Here is a 24,958-nt window from a genome sequence, read left to right on the forward strand (position 1 = left end):
GTTTAGAGAAGATGAAGAACTGCGGCATGGGCCAGGAGCTTCTCCGAGGTATGTCGTTTTCTTTCACTTGATTCCGTTTCGGCAATATATAGCAAATGGGGATATGGCCATGTACCCCAAGTTTGACTGGAGCTCTCTAAAAGCCAAGGATGCTCTTCTACCACTGATCTTCTGCTTCAAGGGTACTGGGATTGCAAAAATGCATCACCACTTCTGACCCAGACTTTTTTTTTTAATTCAACATAACTCACTTCATCACTCCCACCATTGGCAGCAGTAACACTTACTGCACACAGGGGGAGTGACATTTACTTTCTTATAACAGTAACGTCCTTGCTCCCTGGTGCTTACACATTTTGCCTATTATTATTATTATTATTATTATTATTATTATTATCGAGGCAAGGTCTTATGTAGTCCAAGTGGGCTTCAAACTAGCTAGGTGGTGAAGATCACCTTAAACTTCTGCCCTTCCTATGTCCACCTCCTGAGTCCTGAGTGCTGGTCTTACAAGTATGCTCTACCATACTCAGTCTATGTAGTACTGGGGATCAAAAGCAGAACTTGGTGCTTGCTTGACAAATACTCCACCAAATAAACTACATCCCCCAACCCATTAATCAGCAACTAAATATTTGGCATTCCTTGCAGTACCTACTGGGCAGAATCTGCTATGCAAATTACTGTTGTGTTTGAAGTGTACTTCTATGCGTTGGATAATAAACTTTCCCGAGTACCATATGCAAATTTATCTTATTTTTATTTTAACAAGCTTTAATTTTTTTTAAACTTTCCTTTGCTTTTTTGTTTGCTTAAGACAGGGTCTCACTATATATTCCTGGATGGCCTGGAAATGAGTACATAGACATAAACACACCTACCTCTGCCTTCAATGCCTTCAAAGTGCTAAGATTAAACGAATGGACCACTGTGCCACAATAGTCCAGATTGACCAGAATTGGCTTCCTGCCCTAGTGTCCCGTGTGCTAGGATTATAGGATTACAAATTCTCTCTCTCTCTCTCTCTCTCTCTCTCTCTCTCTCTCTCTCTCTCTCTCTCTCTCTCTCTCTGTCTCTCTTCTGTGTGTGTTTGTGCGCGCGTGCGCGCGCATGTCCCTCCCTCCCTCTCTTCCTCCCTTCCTCCCTCCCTCCCTCCCTCCCTCTCTCCCTCCCTCTCTCTCCTTATCTCTTCCTTTCCCCCTCTCTCTCCTTTATTTCTTTTTTTCTCTCTCTCCTTTTTCTTCTCCTCACTCACTCCCTTCCTCCATCTCACCAATTTTTTCTTTCTCCTTCTGATAGGATTCCAGGCTGGACTCAAACTTAATGTTTAGCTCAGGGTAATATTTAACTTCTGATGCTCCTGGTGCTAGAAATAAAAGTGTGAGACACTAAGCCTGGTTTATTTGGTGCTGAGAAGGGAACCCAGAACTTCACATGTGCTAAGCAAACAAGCACTCTAAGTTGATAGGGTTTTGCTGCATTTCAGAGGTGCCCAGCACCTCTGTTATGTGAATGGGGTAGAACAAGTATGCATAGATCTGTTTGCTCCCTCTTTGCTGAAGGGGTAAGAGTTCTGGATTGAGGTCAGGAGGCCTGAATTTGAAAGGTAATATTGCATATCATTTACTAGCTGAGTGCCAACTCATGCTACTTCTATGGACTGGACATCCTTTCCTTTTCTTCTTTTTCTTTTTCTTTCTTTCTTTCTTTCTTTCTTTTTCTTTTATTCTTTTTTGGGGTTTTTTTTGAGACAGAATTTCTCTGTGTAGCTTTGGAGCCTCTCCTGGAACTCACTTTATAGACCAGGCTGGTCTCAGACTCACAGAGATCCGCCTGCCTCTGCTCCCAAGTGCTGGGATTAAAGACGTGTGCCCTGACGCCAAGTGGACATCCCTTTTCTATAAAACTTATGGATGGGTTGGACAGACAGCTCAGTGATTTAGAACATCGCTTGCTGTTCCAGGGGTCCTGAGTTCAATTCCCAGCAAACATGGTTCACAACTATCTATAATGGAATCTGATGTCCTCTTCTGTTGTTCAGGTGTACATAGAGGTAGAGCACAATATCTATAAAATAAATGACAAAAAACTTTATGGAGAATTATGTGGTAGGACTGTAAGCTATGAAATTCTAAGTAATTATGAGACTTTTTTCTCTGGTCAGCAAGTTGTACAGACCCATTAGATTAGAGCCCGGACTCTGGCATATTTCCTGTAAAAATGGAGGCTCTCCTCCATTCTTACACCGATGGTCAAATAATAACATTGCCAAGCAATTTACAGGTCAATAGAGTAGTATATCCCTGAGATCCCGACCTTGGAATTTGAGTCAAGAGGATTCTTGAATCCAAGAGTTTGTAGTCAGCCTGGGCCACACAGAGAGAAAAGGTGAGAGAAGGTATAGGGGAGGGTGGGGGGAAGGGAAGGAGGGATGGAAGGAGGGAGAAACAGACAGACAGAACACTCCAAGGGCAGCGATAGAAGCATCTTTTTAATAAAAAAAAGTATTTTATTTATTTAATTTCATGTGTATTTGTGTTTTTGCTTCCATGTATGCCTGTACGAGGGTGTCAAATCTCCTGGAAATGGAGTTACAGTTATGAGCTGCCATATGGGTACTGGGGATTGAACCAGGGTCCTCTGGAAGAGTAGCCAGTGCTCTTAACCACTGAGCCGTCTCCCCAGCCCCTAGATGCATCTTCTTAACTCCACAGAAAAAGATTAGAATTATTATAAAAGTAGTAAAGTCTTTATAGTTTCAAAGTCATAGAAAGCTTTTATTAGAGACTCACAGGACACTTCAAAGACACTGGGGGCCTTACTTCAAGGCACATAATACCGATTGTGAGTGTGTGTTGTAAGTTTGGAAAAGAGTCAAGAAGTTCTGCTTCTTACATAATATTCCTCAGGACTCCTTCAGACATCTTTAGCTTCACACAGCCCCTAAGCCCCTGCCCATTTCAGGAATGCCTTTGATAAATGCTAGAAAAACCAATAGGGTCATGGACCTACTCAGAAAAGAAGCTCAGGAATGCTCCAGAGACAGGATAAGCCTTGCGAAGGGAACACCAGTAGGCTTCTCTTCTGAGTTCAGCTTATCTCTTGCCGGTTTTGATGTGGCTGCTGACAGGTCAAAGGCTGTTGTTTCCTGTGGGGCCAGTCCTGCCTCTCAAACTTCAGTGTCATGAAGGGTTCAGTGTTGAGGGAAAAACTATATTTCTAAGCCTGTTGCCTGAAGGGTGTGTGTGTGTGTGTGTGTGTGTGTGTGTGTGTGTGTGTGTGTGTGTGGGAGAGAGAGACAGAGACAGAGAGACAGAGACAGACAGACAGAGAGAGAGAGAGAGAGGAGAGAGAAAGGGAAACAGAGAGAGACAGAGACTCTGCTTAACTGTGGTGAGGTTGGAAGCTTTGTGAGCATATTTTTTATCTGTAGTGAGTATGGGGTAGAGATTGAACTGACCATGGGGATGGGGGCCACTCCTGTTTCCTCTCCAGTGATTTGGTTCAGGGGAAAACCGAGGTGGAGGCTGTGGGGATTGTTGTTCGGAATGTGGTCTCTGGAGGCATCAATTTGACATGGAAACAGGAGGAAAATGCAAATCTTGGGCCCTCTCCAGATCAAGAGACTCTAAAATTGTCAAGGGGTGGGGCTCAGCAACCCTTGGCTTTAGAGAACCTCCCAGGTGAATCCGAGTCATGCTAATCGGAGAATTTCTTCTTCTGATCTTAGTTTCAATCTTGTCGTCATATTCAGACATTTGTTTTGAATCTAGACTGCAGTGAGACCAAAGGTCCCTGGGGGATTCTGCTTCTCAGGCAGGACTGAGAACCAGACATGTGTTCTGTCCTTGAGGACAAGTGTTCTGGTTTGCTTTCTACCGCTGTGCTAAAACACCATGACCAAAAGGAACTTGGGTTGAAAAAGGTTTGTTTCAGTTTGTGGATTACAGTTCATCAAGATTGAAGTCAGGGTAGGAACTCAAGGCAGGAAGTAAAGCAGAGGTCATGGTAGGGTGCTTCTTACTAGCTTGCTCCCCATGGCTTCCTCAGTTTGCTTTCTTATACCACCTAGGACCCCATGTCCAGGAGTGACACCACCCACACTAGTCTGGGTCCTTCTATATCAATCATTAATCAATAATATGCCCTAGAGGTTTGCTTAAAGGCCAATCTGATGGATGCATCAATTTTCTTAAATGAGTAACCTTCCCCCTTCACAGATGACCTTAGTTTCTGTCAAGTTGACAAAAAACAAAAACAAAAACCCACAACAAGTTACTTGGGACCACATTTTCGTTGTGGACTTTCTATCCCCTTGCATTTCTAGATTGGAGTTTTAGGATTAGAAGGTTTCCTAGCTCGGGGCCTGCCTCTGCACTGGATCAGAGACTAGGTAGGGTGAGCCTGCGCTTAACAGAGAAGCTCAAGGATTTCTGGACGTCTTCTCTTTCTTCTCTCTTAAAGGTCTAAAAACAGCAGTTGACTAGATAAAATCCCAATACATGTACGTGCTATGGTTTGGGAATTTTATTCAGCTACAAAGAAGAATACAAGTATTGTTTGCAAAAAATGGAAGTGATTGGATATTATCATATTTAATGAATTAAGTCAGTTGGACTGAGAAAGACATATAACCATAGTTTCCCTAATTCATAGGCCTTAATCAACAACAAAAATAACTGGGACAAAACAGTAACAAGAAGCAGCAATAAAAAGAGAATTCTGTTACTAAAGCCTCTGACCTTCCTTATTGCAACATATAACCATAGTTTCCCTAATTCATAGGCCTTAATCAACAACAAAAATAACTGGGACAAAACAGTAACAAGAAGCAGCAATAAACAGAGAATTCTGTTACTAAAGCCTCTGACCTTCCTTATTGCAAATTAGGCATTGCTATTATGTAGACAATTATCTTAGCATTCTGAATTAAAACATTTCCTTCCACCTGAGTGTAAACACAGGGCTGGAGAGATGAGTCCATGATTAAGAGCACCAGTTGCTCTTTCAGAGGATTTTGGGTTCAGTTCTCACATGGGTGCACACACCTCACTGCAACTCCAGTTCCAGGAGATCCAATGCCCTCTTCTGGTCTCTGGGGGTACTGCATACATATAGGTGCACATGCGCACACATGCACATGCATACACAAATCCTAAAAGGAAATAAGATATTTTTATGGAACCCTAGAAATATTATATACAAAAAAACTTTGTATCTACTGTGCCTAATGGAAACTCAGTCCTAGTCCTTGTCTTTATCAGCTTGAGCTCAACAATTAAACACTCAGAAATCCTCTTCCTCCTCTGCCTTGTCCTTCTCCTTCTTTTGAGAAAGGGTCTTATTATATAGCCCTGGATGGCCTGGAACTGTTGACCGAGGTTTCTGTCCCACCAGGTCCCACATCCGTTTAGTCCCAAATAAACACACAGAGGCCTACGTTAATTATAAACTGGTTAGCCTATTAGCTCGGGCTTCTTATTAACTCTTATAACTTATATTAGCCCATAATTCTTGTCTGTGTTAGCCACAAGGTTTGGTACCTTTTATCAGCAAGGCAGTCTCATCTTGCTTGCTCTGTGTCTGGCTTCCTCTGTGTCTGGATGATGACTGCAGACTGATCTTTCCTCTTCCTAGCATGCTCCTGTTCTTGTCATCCCACCTCTACTTCCTGCCTGGTCACCCTGCCTATACTTCCTGCCTGGCTACTGGCCAATTAGTGTTTTATTAAAAATAATACAGATGCCAAGATAAAAGATCATTGTCCCACAGAATGGAACTCAGGATTTCTCCCAGAGATCCACCTTCCTTTATCTCTGGAGTGCTGAGACACAGATTTTTTTTTTGATTTATGTGTGTATGCACATGCATGAATGCCTGTGTATGTGCATGCCACGGTGCATGTGTAGAAGTGAGAGTACAACATGTGGAGCCAGGTCTCTCCTTCCACCCTGAGATCCAGGAATCACATTTCTCAGACTCGACAGCAAATTTACCTGCTGAGACATCTCATCAACTCAAGGTTTAGTTTTTGAAAGAATGGATTAAGAGAAAAAGCCAGAGGGCACAGAAGAGTGGGCTAAAAAACAAACACAGTGCTGAACATGACAGCATATGCCTGCAATTCCAGACCTTGGGGAGGCAGAGGCAGGAGGATTAGGTGTTTAAGGCACGCTCTCTTACATAGTGAGTCTGAGGCTAGCCTGGGCTACATGAGACCTTGTCTCAAGAAACAAAATTGAAAAACAAAAAAAGAAGAAAAGAAAAAAGGAAGCAGAAAGTATAAATGCCAACTGATTTACCAATAATTTCATAACCACAACTAACTAGTACAGAGGTGTCTCTGTACAAAACACAATGAAAGTGTTACCTTAACAAGGGTGATAATGCCAGTTCTGGTATTTGGAATTTAGAATGCAACCTTGGTTTTCAGATGGATCTCAGCATGCTTGACACATCCCATGCTTTTAACCAGAGCTGAATGGCCACATGCCCCACGTAGAAGTAAAGGAAGTCATTGATTTCATATGTCACATAACTACCCCATTCCTTGCATGATACAGTGCCAGATGGGGTTATACTTCTTGCTAGACTCTTGCCATGGGCTGTGGTGTCCTTTGCTTTTGTATTTCTCCAATTGTGGGTAGCATACTCCACCAAAGCCCGTCACATCTCTTCCAAAATGTTTGCACTTAACAACTCTTATATTTATTTAATTCTATATGTATGTGTGTTTTGCCTACATGTATGTCTGTGTACTACACGAATGTCCAATTCCTGTGGAGGTCAGAAAAGGACATCGGATCCCCTGGAACTGAAGTTATAGATAGTTGTGAGCTGTTATGTGGATGCTGGGAGCCAAACCCAGGTCCTCTGAAAGAGCAGCAAATGCTTTTGGCCATTGAGCTATCTCTCCAGCCCCCATGTCTGCACTTTTTATCACTGCTTTCCAGTAACACAAGTTACTATAAAATAGGGTTGGCCCACTACAGCACTCGGGGAGATACTGGCATGGCTATGGCCACATTCGGATTTGTTGTCTAGAAAAGGAGGATAAGGGTGTGACACCTGTATCGTGGGGTTGGAATAACATTTGAGATCTTTCATGACATGCACTAGTGCACAATACATGACAGTAATAGCTATTATCTGCATATGAAGAGCAGCTATATAACTTATCATGCAAAGCAGCATATTATTGTGAGCCAAAGGAGGAGCTCATTAAATGGCACTACTGAGCTGTAGGCATAAATCTAGATACAATAGTCACTCTCTATATTTCTTCCTTTCCAGAACCTTTCCTTTGTGAGATACCCTCACGAGGAGTTCATGCTCTAATGAAAGGAATGTTTCTTACACATCACCTAAAAGAGTAACTGAGGTAGGCACTGGACATGTGTGTAGAATGAGTTCACAGATGAATGCATGGGTCCAAGACAGCTTTATATTCTCATACTAGTACTTCAACTGTCCTAACACTTAGTTCCCTTAAAGCCACCTTTGCTCTATCCTCTCCAAATAGAGAATCATGTCGTTCCTGTTTTAACTCATAGACTGTCTCTTTCGGCCTCATGTATGGGGGTGACCAGGATGTTGCAATCCACTGGATCTCTGTTAGTTCCTGTTATTTTTGTTGGCCTTCTCATAATCAATGTCTCAATTTCTTTATTAAATTGTGCATAGTCATCCTTTGTATGGCATCTTTCCTCTTCTTTTGTTTGAAACATAATAGTCTGTGGGTGTCATACTGGAGCTTGCCCATTCCAGACCAGCGCTCTGCCACTGAGTTTTATCCCAGACCTTCTTGTTTTTAAGACTGGTCTAACTAAATTGCCCAGGATGGCTGTGAACCTACTCTGTAGCAGGCCTTAAGCTTGTGGTCCTCCTGTGTCAACCTCCTAGTAGCTGTGATTGTAGGGCTATAAAATCAGATCCAGCTAAGATGTTCTTGCATTATCCTTAGCTTGTCTCAGGACTATGAGCTGTATTAATGGCACTGTGTTTACTGGCATTTATCATTTGTACATTTATCCTATATAATGTGTGCCAATTCCTATTTGTAGAGAGAACATCCAGGTCAGAAGTAACCTCTAAGCAAGTGTTCATACCACCATAGGGTGTTATGAGCTCTCAGGCCTTGCCATGTCGTCCCAGCATTCCTCTGCTTATAGTAGTCCAGGGTCTGCAGCAAGATTTTCATAAGCTTTGAAAGTCTCTTCTAGATTTGAGATTCTCTAGTTACTTTTTGTTTGTTGTTTGTTTGTTTAAAGACAGGGTGTCACTCATAGCCCAAACTGGCCTGAAACTCATTTGAGGACTGGCTTTGGACTTGACAATGCTCCTGCCTCAGCCTCCTGAGTGCTGCCAGGATTACAGGCCTGCATCATCATGCCTGGCTCTCTGTTGGATTTCAAGGCCAGATTGGCAGTATAGCTCAGTGGTTATACTAAGGGTTAAGGTCAGCAGGTGGCAGACCCCAGGATGGAATAAACCACAGAACCAAGAACTCTCCATCTCTGTTAGGAAAGGAGCTGATGGCGGCAGGCATGTTGGGCACCCCTTTGTTGAAACGTCACCATCCATCTTTCTCAAGCTGGGTTTTCCAAGATCACCAACGTGAGTCAAGGGCAGTGGTGGATTATGACCGGCGCTGCCTGAATCCCATTTGCACTCTTTACTTTCCCACACAAAAGCAGCTGACCCAGCCAGCTTCTAGCATGGGAAGGACACCATGCCACAAACCACATCTGCTCTCTAAGTCCCTAGTGGCTGTAATGAAGGGAATGACTGTTTTCTAGCTCCGCTTCCATGTTGTACCACTTCTGAAAGGCAAATGTTCCTGGCTTCAGCTCTTCTGCCCAGTCTGTACCCGCCCTCACATCCACTGCCCAGTCTGTACCCGCCCTCACATCCACTGCCCAGTCTGTACCCATCCTCAGCTCTCATAACGGGAGCAAAACTTCCTTGGTGAACCGAACAGTGGCTTCTAGTCCTGCCCCCTGGGTTTTGCTACAATGGCCTAGGAATTTGGAGATGGCTCTCACTCCAGAGCAGTGTGAAGAGGACCTCTCAGCTCCTCCGCCACACAAAACAGTGCCTCCCCTGCTGCTCCTCTGCCCATGGTGCCTTGGTTCACTTTCCGTTTTCTGTGGGAAACTCTCTTTAGCATTAACATGTGTGACAGCCTTTGGCCTGTCCAGGACCTGGGTGGATCCATGCTCACAGCAAACTTTTCCACTGAGTTAAGGGTTGTTAGTTATCGAGTCACTATTTTTCTTGACTACATTTATCTGTCTGTCTGTCTGTCTGTTTGTTGTGTATGTCTCCCTGTGTGTATATGCTCATGTTCATGCATCACAGCTCACGGGTGGAGGTCAGAGAGCAACCTGCAGGCGTTAATTCCCTTTCTACCATGTGGGTCCAGGGACTGAACTCAGGCCATCAGACCTGACAGTGAGCGTTCTTAACCCATTTAGCCACCTCACTGACCCTGTTGTTTAGGATATTTGAGATGGGTCTTCAGGGAGCTCAGGGTGACCTTGATCTCAATAGGTTACTGAAGTTGACTTGAGATCCCGATCTTCCCGCCTCCACCTCCCCAAGGGCTAGGATTGCAGGTGTGTGCCACTAAGCCCAGAAAGGTAATCAGTTGAGTTCCAAATGAACAGACGAGGAAACAAGCGATAAAAGTATAGAACTTGAGCACATGAGGTAAATCACAAAGTAGGTATATGAAATAAATTTGTGCTGACCTCGAAGCTAAGCCTTTGTCAGGTTATGTTGGCCCAAGAATCTGCTACTGCTCTTCCTTGTTTCCAAGGGAATGGATGGACTGCAAAGTTCAGGTGCTCTCTCTGGGGTTTCCAAGAGTTTAAAGAGAGTGACAGCCTGTGGGTTTTTAGAATCTAGACAGTGCTGCTGAGGCATCGCAATGGGACACACCCTATGTAGGTCCACGTGAACTTAAAAGGTCAGTCCTCCAGAGGGTCATTGTAGGGAAAGTCAAGAGAAAAAGCCAATGTCAACATTTTGTTTTTAAAAGGATGTGCCTGTGTTTTTCAAGGGTGGTGGCTTGCATCTTTAATCCCAGCAGTTCACAGGCAGCAGCAGACAGATCTCAGTGAGTTCTAAGCTACATACACCCCCGTCTCAAAGTGTGTGTAAAGGGGTGGCTTTTCTGCAGATTTTCCATTTTCCTCTTTCCCTCTTTACCTCTGTCCATGTCCCTCCTTCCTCCTTTCTCTCTTATGTACAGGTTTAGGCAGTCTACCATTGAGTGACATTTACAGCCTGTAGGTTTTTCTTAAAGGTGCAGTGTAGGACTTTATACAACATGTCTATAGGCGGAGACTGCTTGCTTGTTACCTGGCCGCTTTGACCTGAATATCACACAGAAACTATATTAATTACAACACTTAGGCTTCTTATTAACTAACTCTTATTTCTTAAATTAGCCCATTTCTATTAATCTGTGTATCGCCACAAGGATATGGCTCACCGGGTAAGGTTCTGTTCTGGCGTCTTTCTTCTTTGGTAGCTACATGCCATCTCCATGACTCCTACTCTCTATATATCTCTGTTCGAATTTCCTGCCTGGAAGAAGGACATCCCACATCACATGTCCAACAATAAAGCTGGGGCTGTGAATGTGCTCAGTGTCTCCCATGTGTGGGAATTGGGTTCCATCTCGAGAATCAAAACAAAATGGTAAAGTACAGTAAGCTTGTCTTCTTTGTCTATCTCCTTAGTCTCCACAACCATCTAGGCCTCAAACCTGTCTCTTCCTGCTCACCATTCCCCTATCCTTTTATTCTCAGCCCTGCCTAGATGTAGTATCTCATTCTGGCTGGTTTTCCCCTATAGGGAGAAGACTCCCCCTGAATTCTGATGCATTGCAGTTTATCTGTGATACTGTGTGTCTTAGAAGTAATCACCTGGTCACAAAGGCCCTGAAAAACTGACAATGTCATCAATAAACATGATGTTTTGGTCATTTTGGAACATACTTAAATAGCTGAAAGTTGTCTTTCTTGGTCTTGTAAGGACACTGCCAGTTATAGCCCCAGTTCCTGCCTAACAAGGACTGGCACTCATTGAGAACCTACATCATATCAAGCCCCATGCTGAACAATATCATTAATGCTATTTAATTCTTTTTAAAATTTAATATTGTATTAATTCTTTGATATTTCATATAACATATTTTGATCATACCCACCCCCTCTCCTCCCAGATCCATTACACCTCCCTGAACTCCTTCCCAACTTCATTTCCTCCTTTTTTTATAAAAGAGTTATTTATTTATTAAATATACAGTGTTCTGCCTGTATGCGTGCCTGCAGACCTGAAGAAGGCACCCTATCTCATTACAGATAGTCATGAGCCACCATGTGGTTGCTGGGAATTGAACTCAGGAACTTTGGTAGGACAGGTAGTGGTCTTAACCAGTGAGCCATCTCTCCAGCACCCTTCTTTTTTAAATAACTCAACAAATCCAATTTGGGCTGGCCATATATGTCTGAGAGTGGTAATTTGCTGGATTGCTGTCAACCAACCAGGAGCCATAGCCCTAAGGAAAACTGACCCTCCCTTCCCCAGATACAATCAACTGGTAATAGCTTCATGCTAGAGTGTTAACTGGCTTCATCTTGTGTTGGTCTTATACTGGTAGCCACAGTTGCTGAGTTTATGAAAGCAGTGGTCCTATCATAGCCAGAAGGTAATGTTTCACTCTGGTCCTTCCTCAACTCTGGCTCTTTATACTCTTTCCATTCATCTTCCACATGGTTTCCTGAGCCTTGTGAGGGTGTGTATGTATGATGTACATGTCCCATTTGTCTTAAACATATTTTTAAGGTTATGTATGTTGAGTCATAATAGAGAGTAATTAATCTTTCACATTATTCAGTAGTGTGAGAGGATATTTGGAATATGTCATAAATCTAAACTACACAATTTGGGAGTTTGAAAGGACATTAGTTGTTGTCTGGGAAATTAAGAAGTACACTTTGAAAAAAGACCATGTACATAAATGTTCATTGTAACTTCAGTCATAACAGCCAAAGTTAGAAACAATTCAGATGCCCATCAACTGATGTGGATAAACCAGCTGTGGTATATCCACAACCTGGACTCCTACACAGAAATGAAAAGAGTACAATTTGCGTCAATCTTTAAGGAATTATGCGCAATTTAAAAAATCGACTGTTGCACGAGGAGGGTGGCCTTTTGTTTGTCCTGGCCACCTGGCTAGCTTACACCCGAAATAACCACACAGAAACTGTATTAATTAAAACACTGCCTGACCCTTTATCTCTAGCCTCTAATTAGCTAACTCTCACATCTTGATTTAATCCATTTCTATTAATCTGTATATCACCACGAGGTCGTGGCTTACCGGGAAAGATTCAACATGTCTGATTCTGGCAGCTTCATGGCAATTCTCTGACTCTGCTTTCTTTCTCCCATAATTCAGTTCTGTCTTCTCTGCCTACCTAAGTTCTGCCCTATCGACTAGGCCAAGGCAGTTTCTTTATTCATTATCCTATGAAAGCAACATACAAACAGAAGGAACTCCTACACCAATCGACCTCTATACATCATATATTGCCTAATTCCATTTGTATAGCATTCTTAAAATTACTAGCGTGGAGAAGCAGAGACCAAGTTAGAAGTTATTTGTGGTATTGTAACCATCTTGTGTTTTGAATGTGATACTGTATATACAAACATATCTGTATGCAATAAAATTATATAGATCTGAGTTCATACACACAATTACAAGACCAGGGAGAGCTAATATAATCAGGGGATTATATCAGTGTCAATCTCCTGGTTGTGATACCGCACTATATGTTTGCTTGACAGAATCATGAAAGGAAACCGGGCCAAATGTACAAACATCTGCATTAGTCCATTCCCATTACTGTAATTCAGGTGAGGGGCTTTCAGGTTTCAGGTTTGATCTATTGGTACTGAGGCAGCACACTGCAGGAATAGATATGTGGTACAAAAAAATCTGTTTGCTTTGTGGTTGAAGAAAAAAGAGAGAAAGAAAGAGGGACCTGAGTTCCACTAGTCCCTTCCAGCACATGCTTCCAGTGGCTGGAAGACTTCTTGCTAGGCTCTATTTGCTAAAGGTTCCACCACCTCTCCTGCAGTGCCACAAATGGGGACTCAATCTTTCTTATATGGACTTCTGAGGGACGTTCAAGATTCAAGGTGTAGTGGTATTTTTTTGTATTGTTTCCTAATGTTGCATGGGAATCCCTATTATCTCAAAATAAAACATGTAACAAAAAAAACTAAGCTAGGGTACTGGATAGATGGTTCAGCAGTTAAGAGCAGTGGCTGCTCTTCCAGAGGACACAAGTTCAATTCCTAGTAGCCACATGGTAGCTCAAACCTTCTGTAACTCCCATTGCAAGCACTTACATGGTGCACACATACATGCAAGCAAAACACTCATACACATAAAAATAAAACCTTTTCTTAAAAAAATAAGAGGGCTGGAGAGATGGCTCAGCAGTTAAGAGCATTGCCTGCTATACCAAAGGTCCTGAGTTCAATTCCCAGCAACCACATGGTGGCTCACAACCATCTGTAATGAGGTCTGGCGCCCTCTGGTGGCCTTCAGGCATTCACACAGACAGAATATTGTATACATAATAATAAATAAATATTTTAAAAAATAAGTAGGCTAGGGGGCTAGGGAGGTGACAAGTCATGAGGTCCTGAGTTCAGATCCCCAGAACTCACATGAAATGCTGGTCACAGTTAGGGAACAAAGACAGAAGGATCCCTGAAACTGGAAAGACAGCAGAGATCAACCTCTGGCCTCCACACACATGTATGTACATGTGCATAGGCACTCACTCATATGTACACACACTCACACAAACAAGTACATACATTACACACACAAAACACATGCAAAATAACAACAAAAAATCAGAATAACAAGTTATTGGGGTTTCTTTGACATTCAATTAAAATTTCCTAACCTGAGAGGAGATTTTGAGGCTTTAAGAGAAACAGAGTTCAAATAACTGAAATGTGGTTACAGATCGTAGGCTCAGGCTCTTCTCTGCAAACAGTGCAGTGAATATTTTTTAAAGCCTTGGTTGAGCCTCTGAAAGGCTCCCTTGGCTTTGCAGTTTCTGCAGTGAGAGCTCTCCTCATCAGAGCTGCAGTTTCCTTAGCTGGTCCCTGGAGCCTGGAGAAGCAGGCTCCTCCCTTTCCTGTGTTGATTTCACAGGCAGGTTCAGAAGCTTATTAAATCTAAAAGTAGTTGCATCTCAGTGGGGAGCAGGAAAGACTGGCTGTCTAAAGGCCAGTGTATAGCAAAGACAGAAACAGTAGCTTGGCAAGCTGATAAGGACCGAGCAGAATCAAGAATAGGATCTGTGGGCTGAGACACAAAACACCTGCCTGTTTCCCCTGTAAATGAGCTCGTTCGTATGTTCTGTATTTGCTCATTCTTTCCCATTTCTCATGTATTTATTTTGTTCCTTAATTGACTAGTGGGGACCAAATCCCAAGTGTTTAGAGAATTGAAGCTTTAATTTTCTGCAGTAGCTTTGTACTGGCTTGCATCCACTCATTTAAAGACACACACACACACACACACACACAATATAAAATTTCTTTATTTTGTGTGTGAAGGGGTGGAGATGTTGAGTTGTGCATGCCATGCTGTGTCCGTGAAGGTGAGGACAGCTTGGAGGTGACAACTGTCTTACCATGTAGGTCCTTAGGCTATCAGACTTTGTGGCAAATACCTCTACCCACTGAGACATATTAGCACCTATTTTTTCAGGGGGTTTCTAATTTCTCTCTGTAGCTCTAGCTGTCATGGAACTCGATATGTAGACCAGACTGGCCTCAAACTCACAGAGATCTGCCTGTCTCTGCCTGCTGAGTGCTGGGATTAAGGGTATGCACCACCACCACCTGGCACAACGCAACCAGGCTGGCCTTAACCTCATCATTTTCTTGCTTCCATCTCCTCAGTGCTGGGATTATACATGTGTGTCACTATTTCTGGCTTCACAGTTTTTGTTTGCTTGGTTTTTGAAAAGGGGGCTCATGTAGCCCAGGCTCTCAAACTTGACATATTGCTGAGAGATTAACCTTCAACTCCCAATCTTCCAGCCTCTACCTTCCAAGTGCCTAGTTACCACATCCTGCTCACCCACTTTCTCTTCCAGCTACTTGAGTTTTTGTTTGTTTTACTTGAATTCAGGTATGTTTAGTGTAGCATGTAGTCCTAGCTGAAAGATAAGTGTTAGGCTTGGGGGTTTGTAAACAAAGACGTACAACATTATAAACCATTGACTTTTGTTTCTCAGATCTTTCTTGAGGTCTCCCTAGTGCTTGGATTACAGGCGTGTATGACTGCACTAAGCATCCTTGCCTTATTAATGTCACAACTGGAAGGGGTTAGTTCTCTGCCTTGTTCTTTCAAAAGTTCCTGGCATCAAATCGTTGTGGCGAGTGAGCCTATAAAATCCAGTTGCAAGAGTCAGCAAATAAAGACACTTGCTGCCAAGCCTGAGGCAACCAGAGTTTAAATTAATCCCTGGGACCCAAATGATGAGAAGATAGAAACAAACCCACACATTGTCTTCTGACCTCGACATTCGAGCTGTTGTGCACTCGTCCACCCAAAACACACACACACACTCGCGCGTGCGCACACAATCAAATGTAATGCTATTTTTAAAATCCAGCTGAAAGAGCAGTGCCTTTGAAGGTTGGCTTGCTCCCTGCTTCTCTCTTCTGTGTGCTGGGATCTCACCTGCCAAGTCTACTGAAGGCAGTTCCACACCTTTAAAAATTCTCTTTGTATGGCTGTCAGGCCTCAGCTTCCTGCTCTGAGTTTTGCTCCTTGTCTGCTCCTTGTCTCCTCCACCAGCCCTGCCCCAGGAAAACTTCACTGATGATGTTCTCCTATCTGTCCCTTGAAGCATGGGATATTTACATGTTTAGAACGTTTTTCATGTTTGCCTTCAGACTTCTTCATGGCTAGTGCCCTGCATTTACTATATTTTTGCAGCAAACTCTGGTACATTTGAAAGCATAAATCACTGTCCTTCGTCTTCTCTGAGAACAAAGAGCACATTAATCTAGCAATGTCATCTTGTCCCACCCAGTTTCCTCTAGCCACATTATGCAATGTGGATTTACTACTTCTTCCTCTTCCTTCTCCATTTCTCCCACCTCTCCCCCCTCTCCTCTCCTCCATTGCCCTCTTTGCTTCTTTCCTATTTTTCTTCTTTCCCCTTTTCATTCTTTCTGAGTTGCACAGTTGGATCTCAGGTTTCTCAGCCAAGTTGTTATCCCACCTCAGCTCCTGAGTGCTGGGACTATATGTATGGATACCATGCCCAGAAAGTTCTTTTGCTTTAGGAGAATCTTGGGACCCAAACTCAGGGTCTTGTGCTCTAACACCTGTCTCCATCCCCATCTTTCCTTTTCTTGTATTAACATTTATAGATCTCTCTTCTCTGTTTCATTTTTGGGCATTGAGATGGAGTAATAAAAAAATGCTGCAGCTCCCTGAGTGGCTGCAGCGGGCAGCGGGCCATGAGACCACGCTGCAGGTCTGCGAGCAGGGGCAGGCAGCAGGCCCCAGAGCAGCCAGTCCCAGGCAAGGCACAGATGGCACAGTTCCCACACCACAGGCGAGACCCAGGCTGCAAGCAGAATGATCTGACTGCCTCAGTGGATGGGGAGTGGGGGGTGGGGTGTAAGGGGCGTGGCTTGTCTCTTAAAGGGACAGAACAGATCATTACAGGCATAATGGTGCATGCCTTTAATTCCATTATTCAGAAGACTGAGACAGAAGAACTACCACAGTGCAGCCTGGGGTGCATAGTGAGTTCCAGAGTGGAACCTTCTTCTCAACAACTACGATGACAAAAAGCCATAAACCTCTGCTCCCTATCACTGAGTTAACTTATTCATCTCAGTTGTGGTGCCTACTCTGTAGTCCAAGGATTCTGGCACCCTTTCCATGTAAACAGCTACCCACCCCTCCCCCCATCTTAGAAATTGAGGAATAGGAAGGCATTTTCTTATCTTGACATTTGCAATGCTGTGACAAATAATAATAATAGGAAGCTTATAGATGTCATCTCACTGACAAGAAGACGTGCTCTGTCAGTGCTGTAACTTAATACGGTATTTGAAGCTGTGATCACATCTGGAAATCAAATAGAAAGGCACAGAAATATATATAATTTCAATTACTTGCAGAAGGCATAATATTAACAGATAAAACTACACTGGTTATAGTAGAGAGCACCTTTAACCCCAGCCCTTGGGAGGCAGAGGTAGGCAGACCCCTGTGAGCTCTTAAGGCCGGCCTGGCCTACATAGTTCTAGGACAACTAGAGCTACTTAGTAAGACCTTGTCTCAGCAAAAAAGCAAAAATAAACAACGACAACAAAAACCAAACTAATGAAAATCCCTAATATAACAAACACTCCCTTTTAAAAAACAAATAAGGGAATTCAGCTTGTTATCTTTGTGATCAACACCAACAAAAAATTTTTTAAATATTTATTTATTTATTATGTATACAATATTCTGTCTGTGTGTATGCCTGCAGGGCAGAAGAGGGCACCAGACCCCATTACAGATGGTTGTGAGCCACCATGTGGTTGCTGGGAATTGAACTCAGGACCTTTGGAAGAAAGAGCAAGCTATGCTCTTAACCTCTGAGCCATCTCTCCAGCCCCCAACAAAAATTTTGATACCCTTGCTGTATCAAACTAGAAAATAAGAAGAAATCGAGTCCTCAAAATAACATGACCTAAACACTTCCAGGAGACAGGACAGAAAACAGCATCTCACGGAGTTGTAGTTCATATGTTGTCCAGGAAAATGTGGGAATGGTGCCACCCACTTTTAGGGATTTTCCCACATCAATTAATATACTTAAATCAACCCCCTACAGACATGCTCCCAGGTTAATCTCATCAAGACAATCCTTCCCCAAGACTTAACTTACTTGATTCTACATTCTTTCAGGTTGATAATTAAAACTAACCACCATACCATATGATTACTGATTTTTTTCTGTCAACAAAGGAGTTCGTAGACAATGTTAAATTATAGATGGCAGGAGATATTTAAATTATTCATATTAACAATGGATTGATATACAAAGACTATACGAGAGTGTTCACAAAACATCAAAAAGAAAAAAGAAACTGAAGAATAGAGATAAACAAGCAAGTCACTGGAAGAAAAGCTACCAAATATATAGACAGAGTCTCCAGATCATAAATACTCAGATATTATGTTCCTGCCCTTCACTAGTCAGGGCATCTTGCTCTAATTATATCAAGTTATCTCAGTGTTCTTCTTCCTTATGCCCAATGTTTCTCCCCACCTCCACCCCTCCCCTCCTTTTGATCCTTCAGTTTAGCTCAAGTACAAAGCTTTACCAACTCACCTCTCCCTCTATCAAATGCAAATTGTGGTGAAATCATTGATCACATGGCCTCCCTCACATTGAGGCAGAAGTGACTTGTGTCATTTATGGCATTCCATTCCCCCAGCCCATCTAATGCATCAGTAGTGATGGCATTTCAGGTATCAGCCTACAAGTGGGGGGGGGGGCTTCTTGATTTATATAAATTAAATGACACATAATGTTGCCTCCTTTGGTTATTGTTATGCCCAAATCCATGAAGTCCCCCAAAAGCCAACAAGGAGACTGAGTCCTGTATGTAAAGCAAAGAGCCTTTATTTTATGTAAGTTTGGAAACTCGGTCTCTCCGCATGTCCAACATATTGGAATAAATGGAGAGCCCCAAGCTCAGTTAGAGTTGGGTTTTTATAGTAGTAAAGGTGGGGTTGAGGGGTTTCTGAGGTTCAGGACCCCTGATTGGCTGACATTTGTCTAGGGGTGTCCTAGTGAGTGTGTGCTGGCAGGTGATCCTATCTACAGTGATTGGAACGTTAGGCATTTCCTTTGAATAGTCTGTTCTTGGGTGGTACTTGGGTAATCTCAGTTTGTGGTTCTTCCAGCAACCAGAATTGCTTCAGGGTAAACTACTTATCGGTGGCTGAGTCCTACAATGGCAGGTGATAATGGTTGGAAGTAAAGAACTTCCTTTGGGCGATCTGTTCCTCTTTAGTGTATCATGGCTGGCTCTTACAGTTCCGTGTCCTGAAATTTTTGCTTGCTAAAAAAGGGCAGTAGCCTTTTTTGATAACAGACAGGGTTCTGGAAGGGAGTTTTGAAAGTTGGTGTTGGGCCGGGTGATGGTAACACATGCCTTTAATCTCAGCACTCAGGCAGAGGCAGGCAGATCTACAAAGCAAATTCCAATACAGCCAGAACTGTTACACAGAGAAACCCTACCTCAGAAAAAAGAAAAAGTTGATGCTGGGATTGAACTTTTTGTTTCCTTGAAGCAAACTATAAAATACTTATTAGGGAAGAGAAATTTAAACTAAAAACCTTTGTTTTTTCTTTTCAGGAAAGTTTCTATGTAAAGAGCATGCCTTCTAACATGAGAATCGCCTATGTGACTGGATTTTTTTTTCTGTTGTAACCTGGATGCCTAGGGCAGTCAAGATGAGTTGGGGCAGCTATGTACTTTCTCTCCAACTCCTGGTCATGTTAATAGGGCTTTCTCTGCTGTCTCTGGTAGAGACATATGGGTTCAATAAGTGTACACAGTATGAATTTGATATTCGCCATGTGTTCTGCATTCGGAAGAAGATCACTAACTTGACAGACGCCATTAGTGACATACCTAGATATACTACTCACCTCAACCTGACAGAGAACTACATTCAAGTCCTTCCTCCCCAGAGCTTCACTAATCTGCCTGCTCTGGTGGACTTGAGACTAGAGTGGAATTTAATTTGGAAGATCGATGAAGGTGCGTTTAGGGGACTTGAAAATTTGACCCTTCTAAATTTAGTGGAAAATAAGATTCAAAGTGTGAATAAGTCTTTTGAGGGCCTGTCCAATCTGGAGATCTTGCTCCTGAGCCACAATCAGATTACCCATATTCACAAAAGAGCCTTTACTCCTCTTGTCAAGTTGAAATATTTGAGCCTCTCTCGAAACAGCATTACCAATCTTTCTGTTGTCCTTGAAGCAGTTCAGTATCTTCACTGCCTGGAGTATCTTGATCTTACTAACAACAGCATCATCTACTTGGACCACAGCCCTAAGGCACTGACTTCTCTGATCCACCTGAGTTTTCAGGGGAACAAACTAATGGAGTTAAATTTCTCTGCTTTGTCATTGCCTAGCCTAACCACGCTAAGTGCTTCCCAGAATGGCCACGGAGTCATTCAGAATGTGTATCTGGAAACTCTGCCCCAGCTTAGGAGCTTGAATCTGAGTGGAACATTGGTGAAACTGGAGATGCTTTCAGCCAAACACCTGCAGAATGTAAGGGTTATAGACTTCAGTAACCGGGAACTTAGACATGGTCACTTAAATGTGGAAACTGTTTGTCACCTCCTCAAAAACCTACCCAGGTTAGAGGTCCTGGTTTTTCAGAAGAATGCCACCAATGCAGAGGGCATTAAGCATCTGGCGAAGTGTACCAGGCTTTTGTTCCTTGACCTGGGCCAAAACAGTGACTTGGTTCATCTCAATGACAGTGAGTTTGATGCTCTGCCCAGTCTCCAAAGGCTGAATCTGAACAAGTGCCAGCTTTCCTTCATCAGCAACAGGACCTGGGGTTCCCTGCAGAACTTGAGCATTTTAGATCTGAGCAACAACAAGCTTAAAGGTTTTCCGGATTTTGCCTTTTCACCCTTGAAGGGCTTGAAGTCTCTCTTTCTCGCAAGAAACCCCATCACAGAACTCAATAACCTGGCCTTCAGTGGGTTATTTTCACTGAAGGAGCTCAATTTAGCTAGGTGCTGGATAGTAACAATTGACAGGCATTCCTTTACTCAGCTTCCAAATCTAGAGTTCCTAGATCTTGGAGCCAACAATATCCGGACTCTCAACCATGGAACCTTCCAATGTTTGAAAAAACTCAATGTTTTGATTCTCTCCCACAACCGGCTGGAAATTATAGAGCCGCGTGCATTCTCTGGTCTCAGTACTCTGCATCAGCTTGACCTAATGTACAATAGCTTGTCATATTTTCAGGAACACGTTTTCTCTGGCCTGGAAAATCTTCAGGTTTTGAAACTCGGTTTTAATAACATCAAATATGAAACTACTAAGACTTTTCAACATCCTCCATTTATGAAGCTTAAATCTTTGAAAGAGCTCAACCTAGAAGGACAAAGAAATGGGCTTCAGGTTGTTCCGAAGAATTTTTTCCAAGGGTTGAGTAGCTTGCAGGAGTTACTCCTAGGAAAAAACCCCTCCGTATTCCTGGACCACTACCAATTTGACCCTCTGATTAATCTCACAAAGCTGGATATCTCAGGAACAAAAGGTGGAGATCGAAGTCTCTATTTAAATGCCTCCTTATTCAAAAAACTCAAAAGGCTAAAGATCCTGCGCCTTGAAAATAACAACTTAGATTCGTTGATTCCTGGCCTGTTCTCCAGTTTACAGAGCCTACAGATCTTATCTTTAAGATTCAACAACTTGAAGGTCATTAATCAAAGTCATCTGGAGAATCTGACATCATTGATGTTTTTTGATGTCTATGGGAACAAACTTCAGTGCAACTGTGACAATATGTGGTTCAAGAACTGGTCAGTGAACACAGGGGAGGTCCACGTCCCCTTCCTCCGGAGCTACCCTTGTCAGCAGCCAGACAGCCAGAGTTTGCTTATAGATTTTGATGATGCCATGTGTAATTTTGACTTTGGAAAGGTTTATTTTTTCTGTTCCTTCACGATGGTCCTCACCACCATGGTCTTCTCTTGGTTCAGTGCCAAGATGATTTCGTCTCTGTGGTATTGTTTGTATATATGTAGGGCTTGGTACCTCACTAAATGGCACAAAACAGAGAAGAAGTTCTTGTACGATGCATTTGTCTCCTTCTCAGCCACTGATGAGGACTGGGTATATGAAGAGCTTGTTCCAGCCCTAGAAGAAGGCAACCAGACCACCTTTAAGCTTTGTCTTCACCACCGGGACTTTGAACCCGGCATCGACATCTTTGAGAACATCCAGAATGCAATTAACACAAGCCGAAAAACTTTGTGTGTGGTCAGTAACCAATACCTGCATAGTGAATGGTGCCGGCTTGAAGTCCAGCTGGCCACCATGAAGATGTTCTATGAGCACAAGGATGTCATTATCTTGATCTTCCTTGAAGAGATTCCTAACTATAAGCTGTCGAGCTACCACCGACTAAGGAAACTCGTAAACAGACAGACATTTATCACTTGGCCAGACAGTGCTCACCAGCAGCCACTCTTCTGGGCTCGCATTAGAAATGCATTGGGCAATGAGACTGTGGAGAAAGAAAATACACATCTAATTGTTGTCGAGTGACTGAAAGTCTTACAACCCCAAATCCGGCTGCATAATGTTGCCCAAAATACATGGAAGCTGAGTCTGACGAAATGAACCCATTCTTCAGGGACAAAGGCAGGGCTTGCCTTTGTCCCTGAAGAATGGGGACCTGGGACCATTTGGGTAGTGTTATCAGGCAAGCAGGAGAGTACAGAGAACTGCTCCGAAAGCTTTCAGGAGCAGGGTCCCACTGTTATGGGATTGTGTAGGGGGAAGAAATTCCTATTCTATTAAGGAGAAGACTTGGAACAGCAGTCACCTGAAATTCTGGGGAACAGAAATGTTTTATGTGTCTTGAGATCGTTGTTCAAATATTTTCTCCAAAGAAGTTCCTGTCAAGAGAGACTGTATTTGTGTACCAGCTTCCTCCCAGATTAAAACCTTCTATTTTACAGGGAAGCTTCCTAAAACGGATGTTTACAGGGAGCTAAAACAACAGGATGTTCTAGGGGGAGATTAAAATATTCCATCCTGCAGGAAAGCTTAAACAGTAAAGCCTGCTGAGAGATACCCTTAGGCAAGCCTATCTGCCTGGCAGAAGCAGAGAGCAGCTGAGCTGCCAGGAAGGGGCTCAGAGCAACTGAGCCACCAGGAAAGGACACTCTCCATCCTGTTAAGCTGTCTGCAAGTTGTGTAGTACGCTCTAGTTTTCCAGCTTTTGTGAAGTGCCATCCAAGCGTGGGTGGACTTTGGTGATGCAGCTGTTTTATAGTCATTTCTGCTCCTGTAAATAACCCCTCACTCATGTTCTTGTAAATAAACCTAATAAAACTCATTGGCTCACAAAGTTGGACTTTGGTGGTATCTGTACTTTGGTATGTGGTCACTTCCCTAACTGGAATGAGTAGACAACTCTTCATTTCTCCCAGAAATGACACATTTCACATAACAACACTGTACTGCTAAGAACTCATACCAACAGAACCAACAAAACAAAGACGATACAACAACAAAGAACCACATTAAAACAAAAAGTAAAATAAGGGGAAGAAAGAAATTGCCTCCTACACGACTCTGGTTTGTGAGTGATGTCTCCGACACACAGCCATTGGAGTTTTTAAATCTATGGGGCTTTTTTTGTTTTGTTTTGCTTTGGTTTGGTTTTTTTAAGATGGCATTTCTCTGTGTGTTGCTCTGGCTGTCCTGGAACTCACTTTTAGACCAGACTAGCCTCGAACTCACAGAGATCCGCCTGCCTCTGCCTCCCAAGTGCTGGGATTAAAGGCGTGCTCCATCACTGATCCTCAAATCTGTCTTAAGATGTTTTTAGATGGCATTTCTATGAAGTCTGTTTTGCCCGACTAGCTTAGATGATAACTTCTGTAAGTCTTACTTCTCTAATTCATCAAACCCTCTTCTTAAATGGGTAGATCTATACCATCATTCTCCTAAGCTCTTGTGCTCTCTGTCGGAGGAAAAACTGACTTATGGACTCTCATGACACCAGAAATTGTAATGGGAACAACACAGATTCTAGTCCATATATCCACCTTAGTCCCCAGTATTTTTATACATAAATAAAAATGGGGAACATTTTGAACAGTGCTGATTACCAATAATGTGTCCACTGTCCAAACTGGACCCTGGAACCTGGGACTATGCTGCTTCTGGGCAATGCTGAGCAGCGTAATTTTTGCTGAAACCGGTCACACCCATTCCTTCCTGATAGTCTGTCTCCTCCTTGGGGTGGAGTGGCTCTTGAGTAATGGAAGGGACGTGCAAAACTGTGTTCCTCTCCTGATCTTGCGCAATCTTCACCTGTCTGGCTGGTCTGGTGACTGCACGTTTGCTTCCCCCACCCTGTGCTTGCTCTCCTCTCTGCTGTCTCTGCATGGCCTACAGAAGAGAGGTGGTGTTCAAACAATCTCAGCAGGCATAAGAACAGGTTCTTCTGGATGGAGAGAGCACTGTTGTCTTCTCATTCTTACTGTTTCTCCTCACTCTTACTGATTCCTTCATAGTAGGGAAAGCAAAGCATAGACTAAGACCTAACATAACTAACATGCCACATTTATCTTAATGAAACTAACTTATCTCACAGAACACGAAAACGACTAAGCTCACTAGGCAGCCTGCTGGTCAACGGCCTAAGAGTCCTTGAGACTATGTGACGCAAGGCTTCCCATGCTGTGAAGACGATGATGGCTGGGAGCTAACAGGAGAGTGTACTTAGGTACATAGAAGTCTAGTCTTTTATGATAGAAAGGTAAATGATTAACTACTCAGACTGACTAAGTTTTGGAGACGATGAGATAGGTGTTTTCTAGGAAATGTATGAACAGTATGTTTGCTCTTGTGCTGCAGAGACTGGGAGATCCTGTGTAAAGTAGAAATGTTGCTGGGCACGGCAGTGCTTGCCTTGAATCTTAGGGTTCTGGAAGCAGAGGCTGGCTTATCTCTGTGAGTCCAAGGCCAGGCTGGGTTGCGTACTGAGTTCAAGGTTGCTCATAATTTCAAGATATAGATCAAGAAGCATTCAACCAAGCACA

At 43.0% G+C, this 24,958-nt stretch overlaps 1 protein-coding gene across 1 annotated transcript; it reads left to right on the top strand.

The window, feature by feature from the left end:
• LOC119805076 (toll-like receptor 13) lies at window positions 1-23,256 on the top strand. Its single transcript, XM_038316884.1, has 2 exons — window positions 1-48; window positions 19,498-23,256. The coding sequence occupies exon 2, from the start codon at window positions 19,578-19,580 to the stop codon at window positions 22,446-22,448; it is 2,871 nt and encodes a 956-aa protein (XP_038172812.1). The 5' UTR covers window positions 1-48; window positions 19,498-19,577; the 3' UTR covers window positions 22,449-23,256.
• Window positions 23,257-24,958: the final 1,702 nt, after the last annotated feature.

This window comes from Arvicola amphibius, chromosome X (assembly GCF_903992535.2).
Source record: "Arvicola amphibius chromosome X, mArvAmp1.2, whole genome shotgun sequence".
NCBI classification, from domain to species: Eukaryota; Metazoa; Chordata; class Mammalia; order Rodentia; family Cricetidae; genus Arvicola; species Arvicola amphibius.

Coding starts and splice junctions, on each gene's coding strand:
- LOC119805076 (XM_038316884.1), top strand. CDS start 19,578: ATGCCTAGGGCAGTCAAGATGAGTTGGGGCAGCTATGTACTTTCTCTC.